At 41.4% G+C, this 27,052-nt stretch overlaps 4 protein-coding genes across 10 annotated transcripts; 2 read left to right on the top strand and 2 right to left on the bottom strand.

Moving 5' to 3' along the window:
- Nucleotides 1-817: 817 nt before the first annotated feature.
- Nucleotides 818-4,388, bottom strand: Gk1 (Glycerol kinase 1). Of its 2 annotated transcripts, none has more exons than XR_003114096.1 (9): nt 4,161-4,388; nt 3,522-3,780; nt 3,160-3,383; nt 2,680-2,886; nt 2,417-2,527; nt 2,049-2,302; nt 1,653-1,858; nt 1,370-1,520; nt 818-981 (listed from the first exon to the last, which is right to left on the bottom strand). XR_003114096.1 is itself a non-coding variant. In XM_011141203.3 (9 exons), the coding sequence occupies exons 1-9, from the start codon at nt 4,233-4,235 to the stop codon at nt 896-898; spliced, it is 1,554 nt and encodes a 517-aa protein (XP_011139505.1). In that variant the 5' UTR covers nt 4,236-4,387; the 3' UTR covers nt 818-895. The 2 variants fall into 2 exon arrangements, 1 of the variants encoding a protein (XP_011139505.1); XM_011141203.3 differs by having other exon boundaries at nt 1,370-1,501; nt 4,161-4,387.
- Nucleotides 4,389-4,950: 562 nt separating this feature from the next.
- LOC105183226 (uncharacterized) lies at nt 4,951-7,592 on the top strand. Of its 5 annotated transcripts, none has more exons than XM_011141200.3 (5): nt 4,951-5,592; nt 5,684-6,009; nt 6,133-6,453; nt 6,548-6,970; nt 7,052-7,592. In XM_011141200.3, exons 2-5 carry the CDS (start codon nt 5,692-5,694, stop codon nt 7,268-7,270), a joined length of 1,281 nt encoding a protein of 426 aa, XP_011139502.1. In that variant the 5' UTR covers nt 4,951-5,592; nt 5,684-5,691; the 3' UTR covers nt 7,271-7,592. The 5 variants fall into 5 exon arrangements, with proteins under 5 accessions (XP_011139502.1, XP_011139503.1, XP_025162065.1 ...); XM_011141201.3 differs by having other exon boundaries at nt 5,670-6,009; XM_025306280.1 differs by having other exon boundaries at nt 4,957-5,630; nt 5,773-6,009.
- Nucleotides 7,593-7,624: 32 nt separating this feature from the next.
- LOC105183225 (uncharacterized) lies at nt 7,625-9,466 on the bottom strand. Its single transcript, XM_011141199.3, has 3 exons — nt 8,765-9,466; nt 8,339-8,451; nt 7,625-8,258 (listed from the first exon to the last, which is right to left on the bottom strand). Exons 1-3 carry the CDS (start codon nt 9,128-9,130, stop codon nt 8,093-8,095), a joined length of 645 nt encoding a protein of 214 aa, XP_011139501.1. The 5' UTR covers nt 9,131-9,466; the 3' UTR covers nt 7,625-8,092.
- Nucleotides 9,467-10,018: 552 nt separating this feature from the next.
- LOC105183224 (F-box only protein 33) lies at nt 10,019-15,112 on the top strand. 2 transcript variants are annotated; one of them, XM_011141195.3, is made up of 7 exons: nt 10,019-10,721; nt 11,956-12,050; nt 12,125-12,322; nt 12,421-12,822; nt 12,943-13,191; nt 13,285-13,480; nt 13,730-15,112. In XM_011141195.3, exons 1-7 carry the CDS (start codon nt 10,200-10,202, stop codon nt 13,859-13,861), a joined length of 1,794 nt encoding a protein of 597 aa, XP_011139497.1. In that variant the 5' UTR covers nt 10,019-10,199; the 3' UTR covers nt 13,862-15,112. The 2 variants fall into 2 exon arrangements, with proteins under 2 accessions (XP_011139497.1, XP_011139498.1); XM_011141196.3 differs by having other exon boundaries at nt 10,020-10,721; nt 12,424-12,822.
- Nucleotides 15,113-27,052: the final 11,940 nt, after the last annotated feature.

The raw sequence follows: 27,052 nt of genomic DNA, 5'->3' as shown, positions 1-27,052 counted from the left end.
CAGCATCTCACGTGCCGTCATCTCACATGCGCCAGCATGCGCAACATTGATCCGCTCTGCTCGTACCGTGAATGTTTGTAGAATCAATCAACGGGGCGGATAGAATATTTTACGTCAAAAACGATCATTTTGAGCGGACCTCGAACTTGCAGCTCGTTAATGTCTCATGCATAAACAATCTTCTTGTTTCTTTTTGTTATTTTTGTATTTTACTTTATAATATAAATAAAATAATGATTATAATAATAATAATTTGTAAGTGTTGGAGACTAAACAAGGCTCAACCATTACCGAGATATGCGACACACACACACACACACACACACACACATATATATATGAACATAATATAATATAATTATAGTATTAATATAGAGAGTAATAACAATTGGTTATTCGGAACGTAATGATCTGCGATCGGATATGTAATGATCATCGCGATGTAGACAGGATAATATACTAGAACGTACAGGTTTAAAAACCATAAAATATATAAATAGAATTTGGCGGACAATGGCAAACAAATCTTAGATTCTCAAGTTCGAGGAAACTTTTTCTTTAAGAATTGTTTAGAATTTGTTTAATTTCAATTATATTTAATTATATATAATTTATAGATTATATCGTATTATTATAGATACTTTGTAGATCATAAGGGATCTACAATGATAGGATGTCATTAGGAATACGTAATAATTTATTTCGTAGCACGAAAAAAAATTATTGCGTATTCTAAAATGGACGTGGAAAAACCGGGAAATCGGAATATAGTTGATGGAATAGTATTGTAATTATTATGCTATGGTTGTCTTAGCACAATACTTTCTTATAAATTATGTGTGCATCCAAATATTTATTACTTATCCAGTATAAAAATATATATATGTATACAACTTTAATTATTCATTAAAGTCGTTGAACAATCCCACTTCATAGATCTTTCAACAGCCATTTTCCACTTAGAATATCTAAGATCTCTCTCTAAAACGAGAATTATTATATTGATTCATTATTTTTATTTGCATTATTTACAAGCTAATATTTATATCCTATATTTAAAAGATATTCAGAATGTAAGAAGATAGACTAATAGTTTATTATAAAATTGTAACATCAGCAGATACTACAAATTTACAATAATTGCACATTCCGTGAGATTTAAATCAAATTAAAGTCATATTTGCAAAAGTGCAAACAGATCCAATTTTTAAGAAAAAGAATTGAAATTCTGTTTCTTTTAGATATGTCTATTGTTATATGATATATATACGATATTTATATTCATGAATATTACTATATTACGTATTTTCTTTTTCTTTATCTACTTAAGTTACCACTGACATGTTATAAAAAAAATATCGTTGCTTACCATCTTCGCTAATTGCAGGTGAAAACTTAGTTACTTGAGACCCATCCACATCATTTATGTCGATCAAACCTGCACCAATACCAGCTAAAATAGCAGCACCTAGTGCCGTCGTCTCAACCATGTTTGGCCTCACTGTTCGACATAAGTTTATCTATATGAGAAATATCTCATAACAAATTAATAATTGATCTATATGATACGTGAAATTCCTCTGAAGATACTTCCAATTCTAAATTATAAGAACGAATATATAGTGCAAGTTGTATCGATGTCGTTTACTCACCAACCGTTATTCCCGTCAAGTCCGCCTGCAACTGCATTAATAAATTGTTTACAGTCATGCCACCGTCAACTTGCAACGTCGTCAGCTTTGTTCCAGAATCTTTCACCATCGCTTCCAATATGTCCCTTGTTTGAAAGCAAACTGCTTCTAACGCCGCTCGTATAATATGATATTGCTGAGTATCCTCGGTAATCCCGCAAATTACTCTGATTGAAATAAATCGGCGATAAGTAACATAAAAAATCAAGCACACATACTGATATATTAATTACTCACACAGAAAGATCTAATTAAACATTCAGATATCTTTATATAGGGTACGATTAAAGTAGAGATACGAGAAGTGTAATATGCTAGCAAAAGGACAATAAAGAAAGTTTTAGTGAGAAATAATACCCGCGTGCATCTTGTTGCCAATAAGGCGCGTACAGCCCTGAAAAAGCCGGTACGAAATACACATCGCCGGAACATCTCACACGTTCTGCCATATCCTGCGACTGCGTGATATTAGTAAGAATTTGTATATTATCTCGCAGCCAAGATAAAGCAGCGCCGGCAACAGCGACAGAACCTTCTAATGCGTAAACAGGCGGGAATCGTGCAATCTTGTAAGCAACGGTGGTTAACAAACCTTGCGTCGAATCGACTTTCTGCAAAGCAATATTTCGTGTCTCTCGTTACTACTCGAGCGCTTCTCTCAATATACAAAGGAAGAACGTTTGCTACGCATTCTATACCACTCGATCGGTCTGTATTATACATACTACATTTCCTGTATTGTAAAGCAAAAAGCATCCCGTGCCATATGTAGCCTTCGCTTGACCAGGTTTCAAACATAATTGACCAAGAAGAGCTCCTTGTTGATCGCCTACACACTGTAGGACAAAGAACATATAGAAGAATAACTATTGCACAGTGTACTTCCAGTATGTATATGTAATTTTTTTCTTACACTCAAAATGCTAAAATTGTTTCATTCGTACGAAAGCTACTAGATTCTAAGATGTTTAATACTATGTTTACTTACACCTGCTATGGGTATGCCCGCAAGAACTTCAGGGTTTGAAATATGACCGTAGATCTCTGCACTGGATCGTATTTCAGGAAGAATATGTTGTGGGATGCCAAAAAAGCGGCATAACAGAGAATCCCACTTTAATGTTTCGATATTCATCAGCATCGTGCGGGATGCATTCGATACATCCGTAATGTGTAATTGACCCTCGGTGAGATTCTAAGTACAAAAAATATATTCTATGATCGATAATTTTTTTCCTTTGATATAGTAACTTTATTATAAGCAAATAATAACAACCAATTTATACGAAGAAATTAATTAAATTGCATTTGATGCATCTTATATATATGTATATATAAATCATGAGAAAAAAATTCATAGCACATTCTATATGCTTTTTTAATCAAATTTAATTTATATTTACATTATATATAAGAAATTTACATATAAGATGTTAGTTTAAACTATTCGACGAAAATACTTATTTACCCAAATTAGCCAAGTATCAACTGTTCCAAAAGCACACCTGCTTGCATCTACTGCTTGCTTAACACGTGGCACATTATCTATCAACCAGCGTATCTTAAGAGCACTAAAATAAGGAGACATTGGTAAACCACATAAAGGCTTTAAGTAATTCTTATTTCTCGTTTTGTTAGGAACACTATCCAATACATCATCTAGGGTCGTAGTTGTTCTCATATCAAGCCATACTGCAAAATAATGATAAGTAATGGTAAATTTTGTATAATAATCCTATTCACAACTTAGTGGTTAACACACCTGTATGTGATATATCATTAAAATTCAAAGCAATAAAAAACAGGATGTTTTATATAACTATTACGTACCAATTGCATTATGCAAAGGTTCTCCAGTCTGCTTATCCCATATCAAAGTTGTTTCTCTCTGATTAGTAATGCCAACAGTTTTGATATCAGAAACAGATAGGCCCATGTCCTTCATCTTGTTTATGGTTTCTTTGATACATTCAATGACAGCTTGTAATATCTCTTTTGGATCCTGCTCAACCCATCCTTCTTGAGGATATTTCTGCTTGATTTCGATCTGATGTGAAGCAACTACTTTTCTATGCAATACATCAAACACCTAAACAAATATAATATAATAATATTGATGAAAAAGTGGAATAACAAAGGCAAGATATATTATGTACTTTAATTTTGCAAAGTATATTATATTCTTCATTCTAATATATTCTAATACAAAATATATAATATATGTCATAACTTAATAGTTATATAACAATAGTTAACAAGCTGAATTGTTGAATAAATTGCATTTTTATATTCTTAATGGTTTTCCAATAGATAATACATAAAATATTAAACAGACTATTCTGTATGTATTAAAAATCTTCTTCTTTACGACGTAATGTAAGAAAGTGCTGTCATTGCATATTGTACAAATCTATCCATTGTACAGATTTTCTTCTATAAAGAATTGAATTAATATAATCGGTACTTTACCAAAAATCTAGCACTACTCGTCCCTTCGTCAATAGCACCTATTAAAGGTCCAAATCCAGTTATGTGTTCTGGCATTTTGTTTCTTTCAAAAAGTCACTGTCGTGTTGTTGCTTCCTGTCAAAGACGACAATATGTACATTTAACCTTCGTCCTATTCCGTTACGTAATGCGTGGACAAGTCCCGACGTAAGAGCTTCCAAACTATTACACCGATCTATACAGATTCAAGTATATAAATATATGTGTATAATTATCTATATTTAGTTTTATTATTTAAACTTATTATTCATTTCATTAAACTAAATTTAAACACAAAGTTTAGAACTTAAAAATTTTTCATCATGACGTAAAATACAGATTCATGTTAGTGAACTCGATTTCCTGCACATTTAAAAAAGTAACTAATTATCTAGGAATCTATCTATATGGATCATTTTCTTGCTTAATGATACAAATAAAATGTAAAGTTAAAATGTCACAATTGCTTTAAACTAACTAGTGTTGTAAGTTATAGGTATGAACGATAACATCTCGATTATTTTGATAACAATTATTTTCGTCTTATAAATCCAATTACAGCTTATAATTATTTATATCTTACTTGGTTATCATATAATGTTTTTTCACCTTTATTATTCTCTAAATGATAATTTTTTGTTCGATGTTATCAGAATCATTAATAACATTCTTGACTGACTTAATTGTGGCTTGAATCTTGGCAAAAATTTATGTTATTGCGGTCCGAATCTCAATTAAAAAATTATTTTTAACTGAGCAATCATTCATTTTAGTAAACTATGGCTCCAGACAAATAGTCCTAGCTCCAGTCTCCGACACAAATAGTCCTAGCTCCAGTCTCGAGGTCAAATAAATCTCTAGTTGTAGTTCAATAGTCGTTCGACTCGTCTCCTACTTTCGTTATAATGGATTGAGTGATCGCAATGTTACAAGAGTGGGCGTTTGTAAGAAGAGGGGAGGTCAATTGAACCATTCAATACATTCAACTTCAATACATTCTAACTATACTTACGTCGTGACGTTATTCACCGCGTGTATTAAAACATTCGCTTTAAGGCCTATACTTTAACAGAGTGCATCGAGTGGTACTTTAACAAGCAATCACTGATAAATCATAGCTGATAATATTCTTTAAGTTTTTCTGAGATAGTGAAAGTTATCTGAAATATTGAAAAACGTGTCTTTTGTTTGAATTCTCAGTGTCGGAAAAAATCAGACATCTGGAGATGAGAACATACGTATTGTAAATTATAAATCTTTTTATCACACGCTACAAAAAGTAAAGATTAATTGTCACGTAATAAATCGCATGTGACAAGATAACAACTATATAAAGCGAGGTAGTATTATTGCATTCCAGTATTGTTCACACTTATCAACGAGGTTGCTTACGCTTATAAACGAGATTGTAACGGTGAATACACATTGATTTGTAGTTCTGCTATATTAATCGTAAGTATAACGAAATATTGTTACATTTTGTAATAAAAGTTGTATACGTTCAGATACGATTATGGCTCAAAATAGAAATATTGACTTGAGTATAGTAAATGACAAGTTTACGGAAAAAGTACTGCAAGACATTCTCTGTAAGGCATATAATGGGAAAAAAGTGCAACTTACGGATTGGAAATTTGGTGATGAATTTGCCAAAGGTGACAACTACTTGTCAGTTGTTAACAGGATTGCATTATATGGTATTATGAATGATGAAACAAGACAAGAAGTTCAAGTTAATATTGTTGTAAAGTCTATTCCTCAGAATGTTGGCCGTAGGAAAACTTTTAGAAGCTCAGACTTTTTCTCTAATGAAATTGTATTTTACACACAGGTAAAATTATGTTAGATTTATCTTATTTTTATATATCCAGAGATATGTATTAGATATTTGAAAAAAGTTGACATTACTTTCGTATATGGTGAAATATGTTCTTCAACAATTATTATTTTACAGGTAGTTCCTAAGTTTGAGAAGTTCTTGAAAGAAAAAGGAAAGAGCAATCTATTATGCATACCACGTTACCTAAACTCCTATATGGATGGTGAAAATGATTTTATAGTACTGGAAGATGCCACACCTTTAGGATTTGGACCTGCATCAAGACAGAGCTGTATAGATTGGGCAGAATGCATAGTAATATTAGAGGCACTCGCAAAATTTCATGCCATCTCTTTCGCATATAAGGATCAAAAGGAGGAATTTGCAGAGATTGTAAATTGTTTAAAAGATACTTATTTTGGTGAACATGTTTGGAATTGGTACCGAAAATTTCATGTATGTATTTCACATTAAATATATTATATATGCAATAATCCTGTTACATTTGAACATAACTTAATTATTATTACAAACTGAGTTTTCCTTTTAGGAGAGATTAATAAGAATAGCTAAACATGCATTAATGACTGAATATCCTGACAGCAAAAGTGTGAAGCAATTTAATTCTTATAAATTTGGTGCACTATATGACATATGTGTAAAATTAGTATGCGAGAGAAAACATGCTCCTACATCTGTCATATGTGCAGGCGATTGTTGGGCACCAAACTTTTTAGTTCGAGACATTGGCCAAAATCAAAAGGAGGCATTACTACTCGACTTTCAATTAGCACGTACTGCCAGTCTTGTCACAGACTTATCCTTTCTGATTTATTCATGCACTCAGCAATCATTTCGAGATCAATATTTTGACAATATCTTGGAAACTTATCATTCCTTTTTGAGCGATGCTATCAGAACTCTTGGATCTGACCCAGAAAAGATCTATCCATGGGACTTGTTCATGAAAGAAGTAAGCTTTGCTTATTTTGTGATATAAATTCTTTTTTCTTTTTTTCGAAAAAGAGAGTACCAATTCTTATATCAATTGCAGGTGAAGGAGAATTTTATTCTGGGTGCAATTTTTGCGCTCGAAGCTATTCCATTTACACTATTTGATCCGTCTCAATCATTCGATTTGGACGCTATTATCAAAGGTGACGAGGCAGTGGATATTGCCGATGTATGGAATCTACACGAAATTGAATCGTCTAGTGGAAGAAAAAGATTGGCAGATATGTTGGTTCATGCTGTTGAGCATGGATATTTATAAGATGAATTTTTACACAAGAAACATCTTTACTGTTTCTATTGGTTCAATATTAGTTTAATATTAGAATTAATTATTAACCACGAAATGATATATTATAGAAAAAATTTCATTTTTGATAACACAGCCTCTGAACACAATACGAAACAAAATTTTAAGTATTATATAGAAAGTATGAATCTAATTCCTAGCTCTCCACAAGAAGTCTCTGTGGTCTCTTGCCTTTTAAAGTAATATGTAAATATATATTTGGGAAATGTCTTTTTTTTTTACATATATAATCTTTATTAAATGTGCTTGCATTAAATAAAATAGAGACAATCTATATTTGTATAATTTCAGTAACAACAACATAGATCCAATTAAAATATAATTCGTACAAGAGTAAAGATATAGCCATCCATATATGTATATAACTTTTTACATCAGCAGATAGATGATAAGATCCTGTATTATCACATAGTTTCATTAATAGGGTAGAGATATATTGGTAGAAATATCTTGTATTTTTCTTTCATTTTAGGAAAAGTACATCTATATTGCCGAAAAGCACAATATATCAGTGATAAATGCATCACAGATGCGTATCTGATGTTAATATATCTCGCTGCACTAAGCAAATGTAACTTTATTCGAATAGAGACGCTGAAAAATTGATTAAGTCTGTCTCGCGACTGTTAGTTCCCCTTGTTCATCTACCTCGAGAGAAGTCACGATAGAGTTAGTTGGATCTCTTATAACCACATCATGCCATGAGAGTAACTTTACACCGATAACACGTACAGTTGTAATAGCACAAACGGTGTGTCCCACTATAGAATACTTCTATGTATTCTGATGCTGAATGTTATTCGTCAAAACGTTACTCGCGTCAAAAACTGTTGTATCTTCATCATCTTCCTCTTCCAACGGCAGTGGTCGCATCTCGACGTCCTGCCTGTGCGTAAGGACACCATACTTTCGAACCATCTGGGCACGTGTCTTACTTAACCTGTTAATGAGACGCAGAGACATTAAGAATTATAGAAAATTCGTGCTGTTACTGTCATATATTACCACATCAAAACCTACCTAAAGCTACGGAACACGATGTAGGCCATAACAAGGATGCTTAGTCCTACAAAGACTAAGAAACCACGCACAAGAGCACCAGTGTTGAAGGTTGTGTGACCCTCACTGGAGTGCTGTGTAAAAAGAATACGCTACAATTGGCAACATTGTTCATACATTACAATGTGTCTGAAAACATCAATGTATAAAACATCCAATTTCCAAATGATGATACTTCGCCCTAAGAGCAGAGACGAAGAGGATCTCACGCGAAAAGCTTTACTTTCCCACAATACCAAACGATTACGGTCGTACGATCGTCAAGACCGTCGAAGAGTTCACCGCGCGTTAATTTCTCATTCTCTACGTATCCGCTCCCAGGGAAAGCTTACACGATCGCGCCACCTTTTTGTGCGCGCAATTACGACTGCGAGGCATGAAACCAACCTCGTCGGTCGCGTCCGCGGCGTGTGCGGTCTTATTCGTGACGGCGACGGCGACGGCAACGGCGTCCGGCTTCGAGGTTATGTTGTGCGTCTTGTTGCTCGTATCAGCCGGCGATTTGGCCTTCGTATTAACCGACGCTCCGTCTGCAGTCTGCTGTCCATTCGTGTTCTTACCCGGGGACGACGGCGTCGCCGCCACCGGCTGCTCGCCGACCTTGCCGCCGGTGTCCTCGACCTTATCCTTGCTCCCAACTGTCGATGCGTCTCTCCTCTCCCGAAAGCTGCCCTCGCTGGTCGCGGTCTGCGCCAGCAGGAAGATCAACAGGAACAGAAAAAATTTCATCTTCTGGATCTTCGAGCGCGTCATCGTGCCCAATCATTTAAGCGACGATTCTGTGCCGATGACTGCGATCCTCCGCGCACGGATATGTTTGTGTTCTCGTCCGCTTGCTCTCTCTCACTCTTACTCTCTCTCTCTCTCTCTCTTTCTCCCTCACGACGTGACAGCTCCTACTTCTCCTCCCCCGCGCACCGACGCGAGTTCCATGTCCTCCCGACTGACGCGCACAAACCGAAACCACTGGCGAACGGCGTTCGCGCTCCGCCGCGCGTCCAACTTCGCCACAGAGCCGCTACAGCTGTTCCGTCGCGACGCAACAGTCCTCCATTCCGAACAGTTTTGTTTACTCGTACCGTCGTAGGCGCATGCGCCGCACGTGCCAGCGGGCGCGCAAATGTCAATGTCAGTCGTAAATTTGAAAAATACCATGCGTGACAAATCCCCCTAACAGACATCGAGTATAGGTATCGAAGGATCGTGGAGACTGAAGATCGCCAATCGGCCAGTCGTGTGTCGTGTGATCGAAGATCAAGCGTGATCAAATGAATCGATCAGAGTCAGTGGAGTTTAATCTGGACACACACAGTGCATCCGGAGGTGGTGCGTCGATCGTAAATCTCCTCTTCCAACGAGAAGCTGCCCTAACTGCCGGACGCACTTGAAATCGTCCACTCTCCACACGAGCTCACCGACCGGAGGAAACAAAAGATAAACTTCTCAGTTGTATGTACGCTTCACTCGGCGCATGTCATTCGTGTGATTTACGCGTGCGCTGCTGCGGGGTGACCGACGCGTTAATCCGATCCTGCCGAGTATATACCGCACATACGTGTGCATGTATGATTGCGATACGCGCGCGAGAGAGGCGGTGAGAGCGAAATAAGAGAGAGAGATAGATAGAGAGAGAGAGAGAGAGAGAGGGAGAAGAGAGACAGAGGGCGAGACGGACAGACAGCCAGCCAGGCAGCCAAAGAGAGTGAGTCGTGTCGGAAGAAGTAGCGGTTCGCGAGATCGGTCGATCGGTCGGTCGTTCGTTCGTTTACTCGTTCGGTCGGTCGGTCGGTCGTTGATTAATTATTCGCCTTGCGCTCCGTATATGCCCGTCTCATCAGTGGATGTAAACGGCGCGGCCGCGGCCGCGGCTGCGGTCGCGATTACCGCGCTCGACGGCGAATCGAACGACGGCCGCGACGGATTATCATCATCATCGTCGTCGTCGTCGCGACGGTTGCGGTGGCCGCTCGCTTGGCTGAATATGATGCGCGCCTGCGACGACGTTCTCTTGGAGAAATTCCGCGGTGCCAATAGCACCGCGTCAACAACGACGACCGTAGCGACAGCGGTGACAGCAGTAGCGGTTACGGTGGAGAAGGATGGAGACGCGGCGCCGACCGAAGTGGCAACGTCGAAAAAGTGCGAAGGGCAGCTACCTTCCTCGTTTAAGGCGAACAGCTGTTCGTCCTGCTGTTGTTGTTGCAAGTCCGCCATCACCAGTCGCACGACAGAAATGGCGCAAGAGGATCATTCCGGCGGACCCTCCTGGGACAATCTGCCCAGTGTTATCCTGCAGGAGATATTCTCGTATTTGTCGCATGAGTCGCGAATTAAAGCCTCCCAGGTATGTATTGACAACCGGAGAAGGAAAGAGAGAGAGAGAGAGAGAGAGAGAGAGAGAGAGTGTGCGTGTGTGTGTGTGTTGCGTGAGAGAGAGAAAGAAAGAGATAGGATATTATTTATTTCGCCTTCTAGAAAAAAATTCCATTAAACGCATATAAGGCGAGAAGAGAGAGAAAGAGAGAGGGAAGGAGAGGGAGAAAGAGAGAGAGAGAGAGAGAGAGAGAGAGAGAGAGAGAGAGAGAGAGAGAGAGAGAAAAGAGAGAGTGTATGTTGTATGTGGGCATTAGCGTGCGCGCGTAGTGCGTGTTTGTCCTTATTTTTGCTTATTTTTGTTCCTTCATCTTCCAATATCGCGGTGCAAGCCGATTTAATGCGCGACGAAGTCATCGCGTCGCGGCCGTCAGATGCTCGAGAAGATGTTTCTCGTGACGACAAAATACAAATATAAAACGCAACATGAAAATTCATCCTCTCGCTCGCTCGCTCGCTCGCTCGCTCGTTCTTTCTCTATATATAATTTCTAACTGTTATCCGCGTGGAGAAAAATCCGGTTGCACGAATTGTCGCTCGCGCGTTCAGCAGCTGTCAGCGTTAGATCAGCGCTTTCTGCTGCGTTTCCGACAAAAGGTCCGCTAAACACTTTTCGATATCACGTCACGAGCGATTGTGTTTTCCAACATGTGCTTGTTAAATGAACTTTCAGTATGCTGGAAAAGATGGCGACCGATCTTGGTAAACATGTTGGAAAGGCGCAAACAGCCAGACTGCTGTTTAGCAGACGATCTAACATGTAGCGATCGCGAAACCGTGGCTTAAGATATGGAAATGAAAATTTCGCTTTTATATATGTAAAATATTATTTACATATATAATATGTCGCTCAATGTCGAGATTGATGATTTAATTATGCAGATAATAAATCTGTCTGTCTCTTTGAAAAATTTCTGGATTAGTGCGATAAGTCAGAGCGAAACAAATATATTTGTTATATATTTGTTGTACTCTAATTTATTACACCAAGGCACACTAATTCAGAAGTTTCTTTGAAAATGAACAGATGTATGTAACAGATGTAAATGAACAGAATGTAATTTTTTCCCAACAAGTGATTATCAACAAGTTGATATTTATATTTTCCAACAAATGATATCATATGGATAACGTATCAATCTGTTGATTTTCATGCTTGATCAACATGAGATTTGTTGAATGAGCTTGTCGTTGAACTTGCACAGGTGTGCAGAAATTGGAGGTACACCTTGTTCCATCCAAGTTTCTGGAGGAAAATTTCTTTTGTGTTCAAAGATGAGGATAGTGTTTCGTGGGTTAGGTAAGTAGAGCCAGGCTACCTGTTCTATCAGTTATTAATGTTATTAAGAATCGTACACCATACGCTCTCTATAGATTCATGGCAGATTGTTTTGCTCTGAGTGTGCACGAGGCAACAATACGTTGGGATATATCTAGCAGAAGATACATTGACTGCATGAGCGAAACATACAATCTTCTAAAGAAATTAAGTTACAACAGACAACTGAGAAAATTATTTTTGGAATTTAGCTGTAACAATTACGACTACTCCTTTGACAACGAGGATGACAGGTATTACCAGATTACAGAGTAATCTTATTAAAAAGAAAAAAAAAATTGACTTTTGTTCCTAGAATTCAATAAGGTTGCAATTATTGTTTATCTGTTAGTAGCTATTATTTCCCGATATCGCTAACGGAATGTGTGGTAAAAATTATTGAGACTTCTAACCACCTGGAAGCTCTGAGTCTGGGATGCTCAGAAGAGCTAACAGCAAATGCGAGTATAATTCTGGAGCCTCTCCGTCTTCACCACGCCAAGCACTTAACGCACCTCAGTCTGGCGTCCATTAAAGATGACCCTGAATACTACGATCTTTATGAGCTCGATAATTCAATCTTCAATTCGTTTATCAGATTATCCATTTTAACCTTGGATTACGAATATGTCAGTGATACCTTGTTGAAGGCGCTCGATAACGGATGCATGCAAAGACTCGTGATTCATGTGCACGGCTGGAAAGATTATCCAGGAACGACGAATAGGGCCTGGCAAGTGTTTGTTCAGAAGAAGTGAGTTGCACCGATTACTTTAATCAGTCGACAGGCTGAAATTATTTCCGTCACAACGGGAAAGTAGCGACTTGATAAAGAAACCCTGATATCAACTACTCGTTTGTTCGTTCGTTGCAGCCCACAATGTGAATTGAGACTCAACCTCATACATTCTTATCGCGGCGTTAAAGTTTTGGACTCCGATATACTTTGCGCAGCAATGCCATTGACACATCTGAAAGTTCTGTTCTGCGAAGGCGTTAATATTAGAGCGTTGCTCCGACTATCAATGTGGTACTCGCATACACTAAAATCGTTGACGTGGATTGACTCGATAGATCGTAAACAATATATGCCAGCCACGCTCGATCCAAACGATCCAAATAGGTAAGGTGGTTCATCCCCCGTACCTGCGTCGCGGAAGCGACTCGTCTACTCGACGAGTGTCTAATCGAATGTCTGTGTGATTTTGCGTTGTAGCCCGGATCCGCTGGTGTTGGCGGCATGGAAGTGCACCAAACTCACGAAAATCGTGTTCTTAGGCCACAAATATTATCAAGAGAATCTATTGGCCATCGCGCGTCTGCGAGGAAGCACTCTTCAGGTGTTGGCCTTCGCGAAGAGTGATATCACATCCGAGAATGAATCGTGGCACAAAACCGAGAGTATCACACACGTGAGTTACTATCTCGAAGAATAATATAGCCGCGATTTTCCACACGATATATCGTTCACTTCCTTATTGGTATATTTGTGTACAAATGCCAAATCGATGCATTTATATCAGCTTGAGTAATAGAAAAACATTAAAATGTCGAAAAAATGGTAGTAATTACAAAGGTATGATCACGTCATGTCCGATGTTTAAGTCGTTAAATTAAATTGTCAAAAATCGTTTTAATGATTAAATGTTTACAAATGTCAGGAAATTCGAGAGATCATGGGTCTGCATTGGATGCCGTTGAGCGACTCAGATCTACCAATGGTGATATTAGATCCTTTCAAAGGCGACAGCAGAGAAGTGATTACGCCGCTGGTTCTCAGAGACCAGAAGTAATTCCGCAACGAAAGTCATGGAAAATTATCTCTACCCAGTGTGAACGTATCCGGCAACCACGAGGACTTCCAGACCAACTGGCATCCTGAACAGTAAAGTCTCATTGGGTTACATCTTATTCTTTTGTAAGATCTTTTGCTTATCTTTTCGTTTTTTTTTTTTTTTTTTTTTTTTTTTTTTTTTTTTTTTTTTTTTTTTATGAGACATACGGCCGAGGCATATCTCGAGCGGCGGCGAAATACGTGCTGTAAACTCGAAATTTCGCGTTGCCAGCGGTATTAGTCTCCCGAGGTGAGAATTGTATTAGGATACAATGTGTATAACAGAGTGGTGAACGCACACGTAACTTTTCCTTGTTTACGATATTTCTCGTCGTTTCGTATAGATAAATGTGATAAAACTGTCGTAGTTAACTAAATCGATTTCGATTTGCCGCGATGGCTAAGTACGAACCGATGCAAATCACGAGGAGTTTGCAACAAACAGTGAAAACGATCTCTTCGTATGGAGAACACACGCGCGGTGATTTATATATACTATAATTTCTTTTCCTTTATATGGGAAGCACGAGCGCTTTGACATTGACGAAGATGTAACGCGCTATAAAATACGATCACGTACACGTTAATGCACCGTAAGAAGCAATATACGCTGAACGATCGTCCCTCTCGCCTAAAATCAATGTGTTTACCGGAACGAAAATATCCAGAATACATTTTTTATATTAATCACGATAATATTCCGGTTAACGAGCAGCAGCACGTTAAAGAACGTTGCGACTGAGAACGGTATCGCAGTCTCGAGAGAGAGAGAAATTTGCCTCTCGAATCTTTCGACAGATTTATAACCGCATGCGAAATGCGGTCAGAGCTGTGAGTCGCGAAAAATCGCGAGCGACCTGTCCATTAATAAGTGGAAGACGAAAAATTATCAGAACTGCGACACGCGTGAGAAAGGAAGGGGAGAGGCTCGATCTCATGATCTTCCATTGGAAAGGATAACGCGAATTCCAAATGTGTGGTGGTGCAAAGCGACAACAAAAGACGCGTTAACAACATATTTTTCCAATTCTCTGCGAGCGAGTAATAAATAAAATGTAAAAGCGTGCGCCAAGAGCATGACGTGCGAGAGTAAATATCTTCTAACGCGAATGGAGTTCGTCGGATATAAGCGTCGTGAGTATCGCGCTCTCAAAATGACGGAGAAAAATACGAAGTCGATATATAGCGATCCGAGGTTATTTTTAATACCAAGACCAATCGGACGCTTTTGTATAAATATTAACGTAAAAGAGCGCAGTGTTGAAAAAAATACGCGGATGCGAGTGAAAGAACGTCGGGAAAGAGGTCGAAAGATAGAGAAAGAAAGAAAGAAAGAAAGAAAGAAAGAGTCGTGCTTTAGAGAGCAACACCTGCCTGTGTATAGCATTTATCGACAGGTGCATCGAATAACAAGAATCATAGCGTCGTACGAGTATCCAATGTATAATATATATGTGTATGTATTATATATACATATATATGTATATATATATATATATATATATATGTAAATATATATACACACACGCACATATATATACATATATTGTCTATACTCACTGTGCTCTTAGCGACCGCTTATGACGAACGCATAAATATAGTTGATATCTGTAAAATCGGAGATATATATTAACCGCTAATCGCGTATATATGTATATGTATGTACAATTGTATTATTTGTCGGACTTTAAAACTTCAACATCATCCGGATGCAGCGCGCAATCTATTTCTTTCGTGTATTCTATTTAATGTGATAAGGATTTTGAGAGAGTGAGAATGTGAGAGAGAGAGAGAGAGAGAGAGAGAGAGAGAGAGAGAGAGAGAGAGAGAGAGAGAGTGAAGAGGAGAAGAAGAGGGAGAGGGAGAGAAAGAAACAGAGCGGTCCGTAAGAACAAAGATGAAATACCAAAACGCAGCATATACTGTATAACACGCAGTTTACTATATTCCGAGAGATTATTTACCTCTGTTTTCGAGCCTCTGTATAATTATATTACATTGTCATGTATTTCGTATAATATTGTTGTCACGTATAATATTGTTTTTATATGTGATTTCTCAGTGCATGTATGTACATAAAACATTTCTCGCTTATTGTTTTCCGAAACACGATGAATACGTGCGCGAATAATATATGTGCAGTCGCATATATATATGTGTGTGCGCGGGTAAGAAGAAAATGCAGATCAAAGTAGAGAAACGTTCGACCGTGAGTTAGATGACAAAACGAAGAGGGGAAAAAAAGAAAAAAAGAAAAAAAACAAGAAAGCGCGGAGAAAATCTTTCTGTTTTGACGGACGACCATACTGTTATACAAGATGAACGGGCCTTTTAACATGTACCTGAGTCGCGGTAAGAGTAAATTCATCGACAAATCTGATACGCGATGTATAATACCATAGAGGCAGGAGATAACACGTTGAACACCTTACAACGATCGTATCCCAACAAACGTGCGTGAGGAAGGATTAGAACAAGCTAATCGGAAACACGGTAGTAAAGTACATATGCGTTTGCACATATGTATGTATATATACTTATATATATCTACATATATATGTATATTTATATATTTATGTAACATAAATGTATGAATATATTTATATAATATTTATATATACTTATATATGTATATAAATTATACGCGCACATACACGCACATACGTAACAAATGGTATGCGAACTGCGTAGAAAAGAAAATTCGATAATCATCATCTCCACAGATCGAGAGAAGTGAGAGACAGACAGAGAGAGAGAGAGAGAGAGAGAGAGAGAGAGAGAGAGAGAGAGAGAGAGAGAGAGAGAGAAAGCAATGTGCACGCACGTTTGTCTGGTGGACGACACTGTTGCAACACTCGTGCAAGTGCCCTTTCATTTCGTATTCCGTACGAGTATATTCTTTTGCGCGAAGAAAAATGGGGAAAAGTCTAACCGCGAGACGAAAGAGAGAAGGGAGATCGACGACGAGATCTCGAGAAATCGCGACTATTTACCGTGCGAACCGTAGTAATGTGAACGTGTCACGGTGACGCACGTCGTTCGTTGGCTCACCGTCGATATCGTGCAGATTTTTTCTGAACGAAGAGTAATTTTACGTTTTTCCTCCTTTTTCTTTTTTTAATCAAACGGAAATTCCGCATATAAGGGGAAGAAGAAGAAAGAACTATATTCGGGGATGCGATGCCCGGCGTATGAATGTGATAAGTGAGTGACTGAGAATGAAAGAGAGAGAGAGAGAAATAGCAAAAAAATGTTTATAAATGCGGAACGAGAAAGGATATTGCAATTGCGATAATTGCGCGAGAGAAAGAGAGAAGAGAGAGAGAGAGAGAGAGAGAGAGAGAGAGAGAGAGAGAGAGAGAGAGAGAGAGAGAGAGCGCGACTAGCGAGTAGTGAGTGCGAAGAAAGAACGGGAGAGGAACGATAGAGTGTGTTTTGAGAGAGCGGTAAAGATAATGTACGTTTGGATGTACGGTATATAACGGAAATACCGCAAATCGTAGAAGACAAATCGAGTGATACGAATAGTACCATCTCTTCGCGTCGAATCCTCTGTAATAAGTAATATCGTTAGTAGAAAAAGAAAAGGAAGAAGAAGAAACAAGGCAGTCGTGCAGCCGTTCACACAACGCGGGCACAACGCGGTCACAAAGTAAAAACCCACGCGTCGATAACGTGTGATAAGCGACAAAATACCACAAGCATAAGACTGAACCTGCCGAGAGAGGTAACATGTACAACAAAGTTGAGCGGGCTGCACGTTGCTGCGCGTCGTTAGTCGACCTCGCATTCATAAAAGAAGGACGAACCGGACGGAATGGAAAGTACATGTATATGTAGATTCATCTCTCGAGAGCGCTGACGTTTCCGGGGGAAAACTCGGTGGTGCGCGATCCTTCCTCCTTGATTTCACGGTATATCGTTTTACCGGCGCTTTAAAGAAAGAAAGAAAAAAAAAAGAGAGAGAGAGAGAGAGAGAGAGAAAACGGCACTTGAAACTGTTTCCTTTCCAACGTCGCTATCTCTCTCCGTCCGTTCGTTGCTTCCATACGATGGATTGCACTTCGCGACCGGTGCGATCTCTCAGTGAACGCGAATGTATCTGTTTATGAATGTGTGCGTCGCGAGACACAACAAACAAGAAGAAAAAATAAAACATAAAGGGATGGTGCCCCAAGCTAGCGTTTAGATCGGAGATATAAGCCCTGACGGAGCTCACTCGACGACGGTTCTCGGTAGCCGATATCATAAAACTTAAACCCTTAAGCAGCCTGCCAAGAATCAAAATACTGTGTAAAATATCAAGCGAACGCTAGGCAGTACAGAATGCTAAGATCTATTTTTTAAGAAGCGAATGTATATTTTTCTACTAAGGCAGGCCTTAGTGTGCGATTATATTTTCTTGCGCGCAATTACGAGACGAGAGCTGTGATTATGATAACGTGTCGGCTTGTGGGAGAGAGCGAGCGAGAGCGAGAGAGAGAGAGAGATTCCGAGAGAGAATGAGATCAACATGAGAATGTGTTGAGCGAGTTAACCGCGCGTACTAATACATAAAACACAGGGAGCATGAAACAATAGTCCCTGGTTCGAATGTACCGAGTGAGCTGCAGGCATATAGAAACATAACAGGGCGTTATAAAACCGAGAATAAAACATCTGTGATAAACTAGAAAATCTTACAAGCGTGCTCGAGGGTGGATAAGAAGAAGAAGAAGAAGAAGAAGGAGAAGAAGAAGAAGAAGGAGAAAAATCTACAAGTATCGCCGGAGAAGATAGAAGAGGATTAGGAGGCCGAGGAGAGACACATGAAGAGGAAAGGACACAGACTAATCTACACGCATGTGCATCAACGAAAACTTGGCAACAATCCACTCGCGCGAGACCAACGATTCCACGTGACTCGAAAGGATCACCTCAACCTTGAAGCCCTGATGATACAAGTGGAGCAATTAGAGCCACACGAGGCCGCGCGAGTTTCCCGGGAAACTAAGACGCGACCGTCGTGTTTGTTGTCGCATCGCTAAAGAGCGCGGACGCTTTCTTCGCATTCAGTCGACTTTGAATCGCCAGCGAAATTGGGTTTGATCCACTTGCATTTTCAGCGCTTCGACTAGCGGTAAATTTAGCTCTAGATCTAGAGAGAGAGAGAGAGAGAGAGAGAGAGGGAGAGAGAGAGAGAGAGAGAGAGAGAGAGAGAGAGAGAGAGAGAGAGAGAAAGAGAGAGAGAGGGAGAGAGAAAGTAAAGGGAGGGAAAAGAGAGGACGAGAGAGACTGTCCTTCGACGAGATAGCCCGGTCTAATTTAACGGACGACGACGACGACGACCCGACCAGCTCATCTCGATCGCGCGCCCCACGTGGGTTCGTAACGTTAATTACGTCTTTTTCTTTTCGCTGTACAGCTCGAGCCATTAAACGAGCGTGCACGCGCGCGCGCGCGTCTTTTGCACAATGAATTCTGTTCTAATGCATTCTCATTGCAAAGCGAAGCGCGGACGTACGCTCTCCCGGAGAAGTTTTTCCTTTGCGTACACGAAAACAACCGCCGCTCTCTGTGTAACATTCCACAGCGAGAAGTGAGGACCAGAGACACGCATACGATCGTGCACCGATCGACTTTGACGGATAAAACGTTGCGAAAGCGGGATACACGGTCTTCCTGGACAAACCGTGTGTGTGCCGCGAGCAGTCGCCTCCTGTTGCTTCTGGTCCTCTCGACTCACCCTCATGCTGTAGCGGTGAATTAGCGTCCCTCCGAAACCCGCCGTTGCTGGTGAGAAGCGTTCTTATTTTAGTAAATTATGAGAGAGAGAGAGAGAGAGAGAGAGAGAGAGAGAGAGAGAGAGAGAGAGAGAGAGGGTAAGAAAGCGAGTGAATGAGTTATCGTCGATTGAAACCGACATCGCACAAGATTAATCAGAATACAGCCGGTATGTTGTATGTGTGTGTGTGTGTAGCGTGCATGTATGTGAGTGTACTGGGTTTCAAAACAGTTGGAACACTTTTTTTTAGGTGCAATTCAGAAGGAGGATGTCCAATGTAACAGACTTAATTTCTGGATTTTTTTTCAGAAACAAGTTCTCTCATTAGACCATCATTAGAAAGACGAAAAAAAGTAACATGTTCGTCAACAGTTCTCGAAACCCCGTGCACGCGTAATTGCTTCACTTGGACACGGAGACGCGTATCTTTTCTGTCAGGTCCGCGCGAACGAAACAAGGCGGGCGGGTCGGTCCGCGCGCCACGCGAGTAGTGTTATAAAAAAAGTCCTCGAAGAGATATAAATGCCCGACGCGATTCTTAACAAAAGCGCAACAGAATGAAAGAGAGAGAGAGAGAGAGAGAGAGAGAGAGAGAGAGAGAGAGAGACCGGTCGTATACGAGTGCGATGCACTCGCGCGCACAAACTGAAAGAGAGGGAGAGCGAGCGCGCTACGTTGGTTGAATGTAGCGCGTATAATAATGCAGGCAGGTGCGACAATGCGCGATGGTTTGTGCCGCGATGAATGCCGCGAAACGAGCGGGAAGAGAAGAGGAGTCGCTCCGGTGAATCGCGGCCGGTCGTCGGGTCTAAGTGTAAATACGATCGTCAAGGTGAACGCGCGTCGCGGACGCGCACCATTGTCGCGCTTGTACTTCGCGATCGATAATGATATCTACGATATATACTGCCTACGAGAGCCGCGAGAGACTAACGAACTGCGTGTGCAGGCTGCAGGAAGCGGACGAGGAGACGCGTGAAATCGAGTGCGCGATGCCGAAGATAACGTGAGATAACGATAAGAGATATAGGGCCGCTTGTTGTTCCAACTTCTCTCGGTAAGTCAACTGATAGTCAAATCGTATGTTTATCCTGTGTTTTTCCTTCAAATCGAACGAAGACAGAGCCGGTTGCTCCGACTTCTTGGTGAATTGACTGATAGTGAAGTCATGCGTTTATCTTTGTTTTCCCTTCTTATTTAGGGCTTAGCAGATTGTTCCAATTCCTTGGTAAGTTAACTGACAGTTGAATCATGTGTCGTCTGTCTTTGTCTAAGTCGAAGGAAAAACAAGGACAAGCGTATGATTTAACCATCAGTTAACTTACCGAGAAGTTGGAACAACCGGCCCTTAGACGAAGACAGACGTATAATTTAACTTACCAAGGAGTTGGAACAACCCTAAGAGCGAGAGAAAGAGAGAAAGAGAAATTACACGACTTCACAGTTCGACTTTCTCGTTAGACGCGCGGTGTAGTAGCAACGTACAGTCGGTAGGTTTTTTCTTTCTTTTTTTTTTTTTTTTTTTTTTTTTTCGAAAGTAGCTTGCGGCGCGTGCTGATTGGAACGAAGAAACGGCTTGCTGAGTTAAAATTTCGTTCACGTTTTTCCGCTACGTACGCTCGGATCACCGCGAAACCGGCCAGAATTTTCGGACGTTAACGGAAATCGATTTCATGGTAAAGATCTACGGGTTTAGAAGCAATTCGGAGCTTAGTAGCAGCTGACAGGCCCCGCACGACATTTACCAGGTCCGAGAGAGACAGAGTGAGAGGCAAGAGAGTGTTCGTTACTTCAGTGCCCCCGAAACTTCGGAAATTGACACGCACAGTGTGTGTGTGTGTGTTGAATAGAGTCGGTAGAGCGAAAACGAGACTCTGTTAATTTAGCGAGCACGTGAAAGAAGATAACGCTTTGCGAACGTCGCTCTCATTGAAGGGAACAGTCGAGGACTCTATTCAGGGTAGCATTCATGCAACTTTTATCTGAGAACGAAAATGTGATGGAAAAATAATAAGTTTTATGCCGACTCGACAACTGTAACGGCCACGTCACCCCCCGAACGATGCAGATACACGAAGCTTTTTGCTTCTTTCACGTTTCGTCTCTCGGGAAAAACTTACATGAGCATGTTTGGCAGGTGATGATTGTGCGAATTCTTCTCTAAAAACCGGACCGTGAAGAGAGTTCGCGCGAACTCTCTCGACGACTTTGATGATCACGATGATTTTTCGAAAATGTGAAACCACGTGTACACGAAGTTGATCCTTTTCACATTTGCCCTCCGAGGGAAAATTACTTAATCGCTGCTCTAGATACATATCGCACGTGTGCGATGCTCGTTCAGAATAGAGTCCCCGAGTCGTACGATCGAGGCAGCGCGAAATCACGGCGACGAGAGCGAGCGAGCGAGCGAGCGAAGGTGATGGACCTACTTATTAGCGATGGACTGTATTAACTTCTCGTCTCGACTGCGTAGCATTTAGGTTTCCTTAAGTATTAGTTTCGCGCGACACAGCTCGTGTCGATTATACATGTATGATATATACTACACACAGACACACACACACACACATACAAATGTATACTTACGGTGAAGAATCGCCCATCGCGGTGAGCCGCCGCGATTTTCAGCGATGCCTTCGCACATCCATCGACCCGGTTCGCGACTGCAAGAGCGACAGGAGTATTGAACCCTGACGGTAACACCAGGCGCCTCCCGGATGTCCCGTTGTGGTTACTCGAAATGATGCACGAGAAGCGCGTTGCGAGAGTGAAAGAGAGAAGAGAGAACGACGATCACGACTGATGATAAGCGATTGAACTTGAAGTGAATGAATTTAAAATCCAGCTTTCGGCACGTACGCGCTCGAAAAACGTACGTGTGTTACCGTCAGGGTTGGTGTGAGTCGACGCGTCTTGGAAGTGCGATCCGCGTGAATCCCCGTCGCATCGCGGATGTGATTTCGATGTATTCCACGAAGGAGAGAGCCTTCGAGAGCAGGTCGTGTCCGGCTTCCCTTCAGCGACGATTCGAGAGGAGAATCGCCTCGAGTCGAATCATTTCGCGCGACTGTACCTAACGAAGGATCTTCTTTTCTCCCTGTTTCGTCCTGACGTGTCGGAAATCAATGGAGTCGGGAGCGAAGTCCGAAGTATTAGCGCACATTGCTTGAGGAAAGAACGTTCCTGAGTAAAAATCCGAAGAATCGAAGAAAGGGAATGAGATCGTCTCACCGCAGCGCGTGAGCGACGCGCTCTTTCCTCGCGAACAGCTTTTGTCCTGGCGAGTCCTGGCGCTCGATCATCCCCACGCATACACTCGCGGACGATTCTCTCGTTCTGTAGTTCCGCTGTGTGTATATATGACTACGAAGACGGGACAAGCGTGGTCGCGCTAAGGGCGCACATGTAAATTCGTGCGTTAGCGAGCGCGCAGCAGGATTTCACACGCCAGAGTTCCCCATTTTCCGACCGGGGTTGCCCGGTCATCGCGCGATCGGCGATGTGATCGGCGAACGCGAGACATGTCGCGTCTCGTGTGTGTCATCAACAATCGCTTGTGTGTGTGTGTGGGTGTGTGTGTGTGTGTGTGTGTGCGCGCGCGAACGCGACGTTGGACCATCATCCGGATCATGAAAACTGTCAGATCGACCGCTGTCATTTTTCTCCTGCCGTTGCTGCGACGCCGGTCGCGTCGCACTCCGTCGGATAATAGTCTTTTACTCCTAGCGATGTCGAAGATTAACGAATCGTAATCGAAATGTATATGTGTGTACGTTACGTGTTGTTACGTCTATGCGTATTATTATTACGTGTACATGTGTGAGAGAGAGAGAGAGAGAGAGAGTGTATTGAGGAAGAAAGAAAAAGAAAAAGAGGCTCTTTGCGAGCGTGCGTCGTAGAAATTAATTAGCGTGCGTAAGATCCGATCGTCGATGACGCTCGCGAACCGTGAATATTCGTCGGCGAGCCTTTCGCTTCCTTCGCTGATTGTTGCGTGGCGGTGTCGCTCTGGGCCAGCTTCCGATACGAGGCTCCTCGTTCCCGAGGACAGGAGCCGCGCTACCACTCTCTTCGACGCATCCCCGAGTGCGTAGAGCAACCGTGCAATCGCAGCTGAATGTGTGCGTGCGTGCGCTGAGTGCGGGTGTACTGCTCGAAAGTGCGCGATCGGAGGAATCGCTGAAGCATCTGAAAAATTCTGACCTTCCGGACACACTTCCCTCCGTTCATCTCTGTCTCGTTTCCTTCTTCGCCTCTTCGCCTTCTCGACGACGAGGTAGACAAGCAAGCTATCGAAACGGAGGAATCGACTCACTCGATCGAGCGGAGTGTGTCCGGTGTTCTTTTACGTAGACGTGACGATTCAGCTCTTCCATTCCGTCGGCATCTCGTCGGAACGACGTTCTTGATCGTTTCTCGAGCAGTACGCGCGCTACATCGGGTGTAATATATGCCTTGACACTTATTTTACTCCGGGGTTTCTCCTGCAGTCTCTCTTCAATTTTTACGTATACGTGTGTAAGATGTAAGGAATCTTACGAGTAACTACTGTAATTGCAACGTGAAGAGGCATACGTGACACGTCCGGTGTAATATCCTTATGATCGTCAATTTAACGTTCATCGAGATGGTCTCGTCACGGATGCGCGCGTTTTAATTTTCTATATGTCGTTACGAAGTTAATTAACAATAGGGAAAGTACTCTTATACGTCTTTTCCTCCGAACGGGATTCGACGCTTGACACTTTGACGACAGGTATGAAATCCGCACGAAATTCTTACTTAAACATGCGTCTCGCCCGTTTAAGTACCCACCAATTGCCTGTAATAATAATAATAATTATAATATAATAATAATGATATAATAATGATGATATAATAGTAATATTATCACTAAACAAGTCCGCAGGTTCGCAAACAAGTCTTTCCGTTGCCGATTTTCTACCAATTCTTCGTTTTTCTCACCCCTATTTATTTATTTACCAAATTTTTTTTTTTTTTGTAGAATGTATTTAAAGCGTCGAACGCGCGAACAAAGGAATATCAGGTTGGTCGAAAAATTCGTTCCTTCTCTTCTTCTTGCATGTCTCTCGTAGTGAGAGGGAAAAGAAAAAATCAAGAGAGAGAGAGAGAGAGAGAGAGAGAAATGAAACGACTTTTTCGATGAATCTAATATTTTTTAGACGAATTGTATCTCGTCGTCATTGCTCTAAGTCATCCGTATGTGTGAGAGTGAACGAGTAAAACGTAATTACGTGAGAGAAAGAGAAGAGAGAAAGCGAGAGAGAGCGGGTATCGACTTCCGTTCGACTCGGGCACTTTTGCGTGTTCGTTCCTAGACCACGAGGAACAGAAGATCGAGATATCCGAGCGACGCGATATGATAGACCATACAGGACGTCGTCGTGGTGATCCGCTCCGATCCTCGAGATTGCGATAATACAAAAGAATTCCGAAGAAGGAAACATTTTTCTTGCGTTTTTCCGCGAGCGTCTCGAGAATCAATCGTGCGGCTCGCCACGACGGACGTTCCTCTGCGTGGTGTGTGTGTGTGTATGTATATATTTCTTTTCGAAAGTATTTCTCTCCGAAATTGTTTGCGAACGTGTCTTTCTTGCGGCTTCGTGTATTTATTACAAATTTCTCGTGTTCCATTCTCCGTGCGATAATTTTTTCGGCATGCTATTTTGATCCGCGACACAAATTTTATGTGCCGCACCGATCGCTTCTCGGCTGAGAAGACGCGACGAGTTGCATAAAGCGTAAAGTAATTATGAAATAATTAATTAATCCAGAAGCGGCACGAGAGAAAGAAATAGAAAGAGAGAAAGAGGATCATTTAATTTGTGTATATGTATATATATGAATTTTTTTTTTTTTTTTTTTTTCTACGAAACGCAGTACCCTCGTATGAAGTTGCGGCGCGTAAAGTCCCTCCCCTCCCCTGCCCTCCCCCCCCATTACGAAAACCCGCGGAACTTGTGTTGTGCATCGTACAAGTCTTGTTATTGTAATAATAACTCTGATGTTACAATTATGCTTACCGTTTTACCGTGGATATGTGTAGTCCCAGGGCGAGGCATTTTTCACTCGCCCGGAACCGTTGAAGTGTCACATTGTAAAACAGTATTCTTTCGATTTTCAAGGCTCTCCATAGAATTGTATACCGAGCTGTCATTATTTTTATGTCAATCTCCTGTGTAATAATAGAAGACAGATATTTTTTGGAACTGTAAATCAATTCTCTTGAAAGATGTATGAGTCGATTAATAAATAATGCATGGCATAAAGTAACCAGTTCACATCCCGTGTGGTAAATTATTTCATGTATACCCTGTGTCAAGCCTGTGAAACATATCGCTCGTTTCTCTCTCGCGAGATTTTGCCATTCCGAGGCCATCGGTCGATTCTGCAGCATAGATTACTCTGTACGTTATTTTTCACCTGAAATGTATCGTCAATTTTTTCTCCTCGCCAATTGGCGTTTCGGGCTTTGCACGACGAGGTTACCTCGATACTTTCACACGCCGGACGTTAACGTCGACCGACAATATATTGATATCTTTGCACTCGCGGGTCTGTAAAGAGCGCGGTGAAATCTGCCCCGCTGTTTTCTCCGTGTCGGACCGGCTCACGTTTTGAATTTTGCTGAAATGATTGTGGCGCGTCTGCCGGGAAAGAATGGCGGCGAGACACGGGCGCCGCCTGGAACGGGATTCGTCAACTTCCTCGAACCGCTGTTTTACCTCGCTCAGCTCGACCAGGGTCGGTAAACTCTTCGACTGCGGACATTCCTTGCAAGATAGTTTACGCGTCCACATGCAGCGCTGATTACCGTCATTTACGCGCGAATGTCCATAATACCATTATCAATGTCCCCTTTGACACGCGTACCGCATCTACAATGTCGTCGAGTCTTCCGACGAAGCCTCGCAGCCAGAGTCGCTTTTCCGGAATCGCGCATCTTCTACTCCTCGAAACTGCACTTTTCGCACTCCTCGCAATTTTTCTCTTCTCATCACCTCTCTCTCTCTCTCTCTCTCTCTTTCTCGGTTCCTTCGGATCTCAATATTTGTTTTATACCGAGTACGTGACATAGCTACCATTTGTTCCTCCCTCTCTTTCTCTATTTCCGTTTCTCTCATTCTCACCCCTTTCCCTCCCCTCGTATCAGCTTAGATGCTGAAGATCGAGGATCGCCGGCTGAAGACCGGGACTCGACCAATGAGAGAGCCGAGTTCAGCGAGATGATCGAGATCAATAGACCCGCTCAATTTCCAGTTTTCAAATCGCGAGCCTCGATCTCCGAATCGTCGTGTCTGACACGGGCTTAACCACACGTCGGTGCGCGCGGAGGCGATGATACACCCGGCGGAATCGAGT

The sequence above is a fragment of the Harpegnathos saltator genome, unplaced genomic scaffold (genome assembly GCF_003227715.2).
Source record: "Harpegnathos saltator strain DR-91 unplaced genomic scaffold, Hsal_v8.6 scaffold774, whole genome shotgun sequence".
Lineage (NCBI taxonomy): Eukaryota > Metazoa > Arthropoda > Insecta > Hymenoptera > Formicidae > Harpegnathos > Harpegnathos saltator.
The sequence above is the reverse complement of the archived record's forward strand: the minus strand, read 5'-3'. Positions and strand labels throughout refer to the sequence as shown.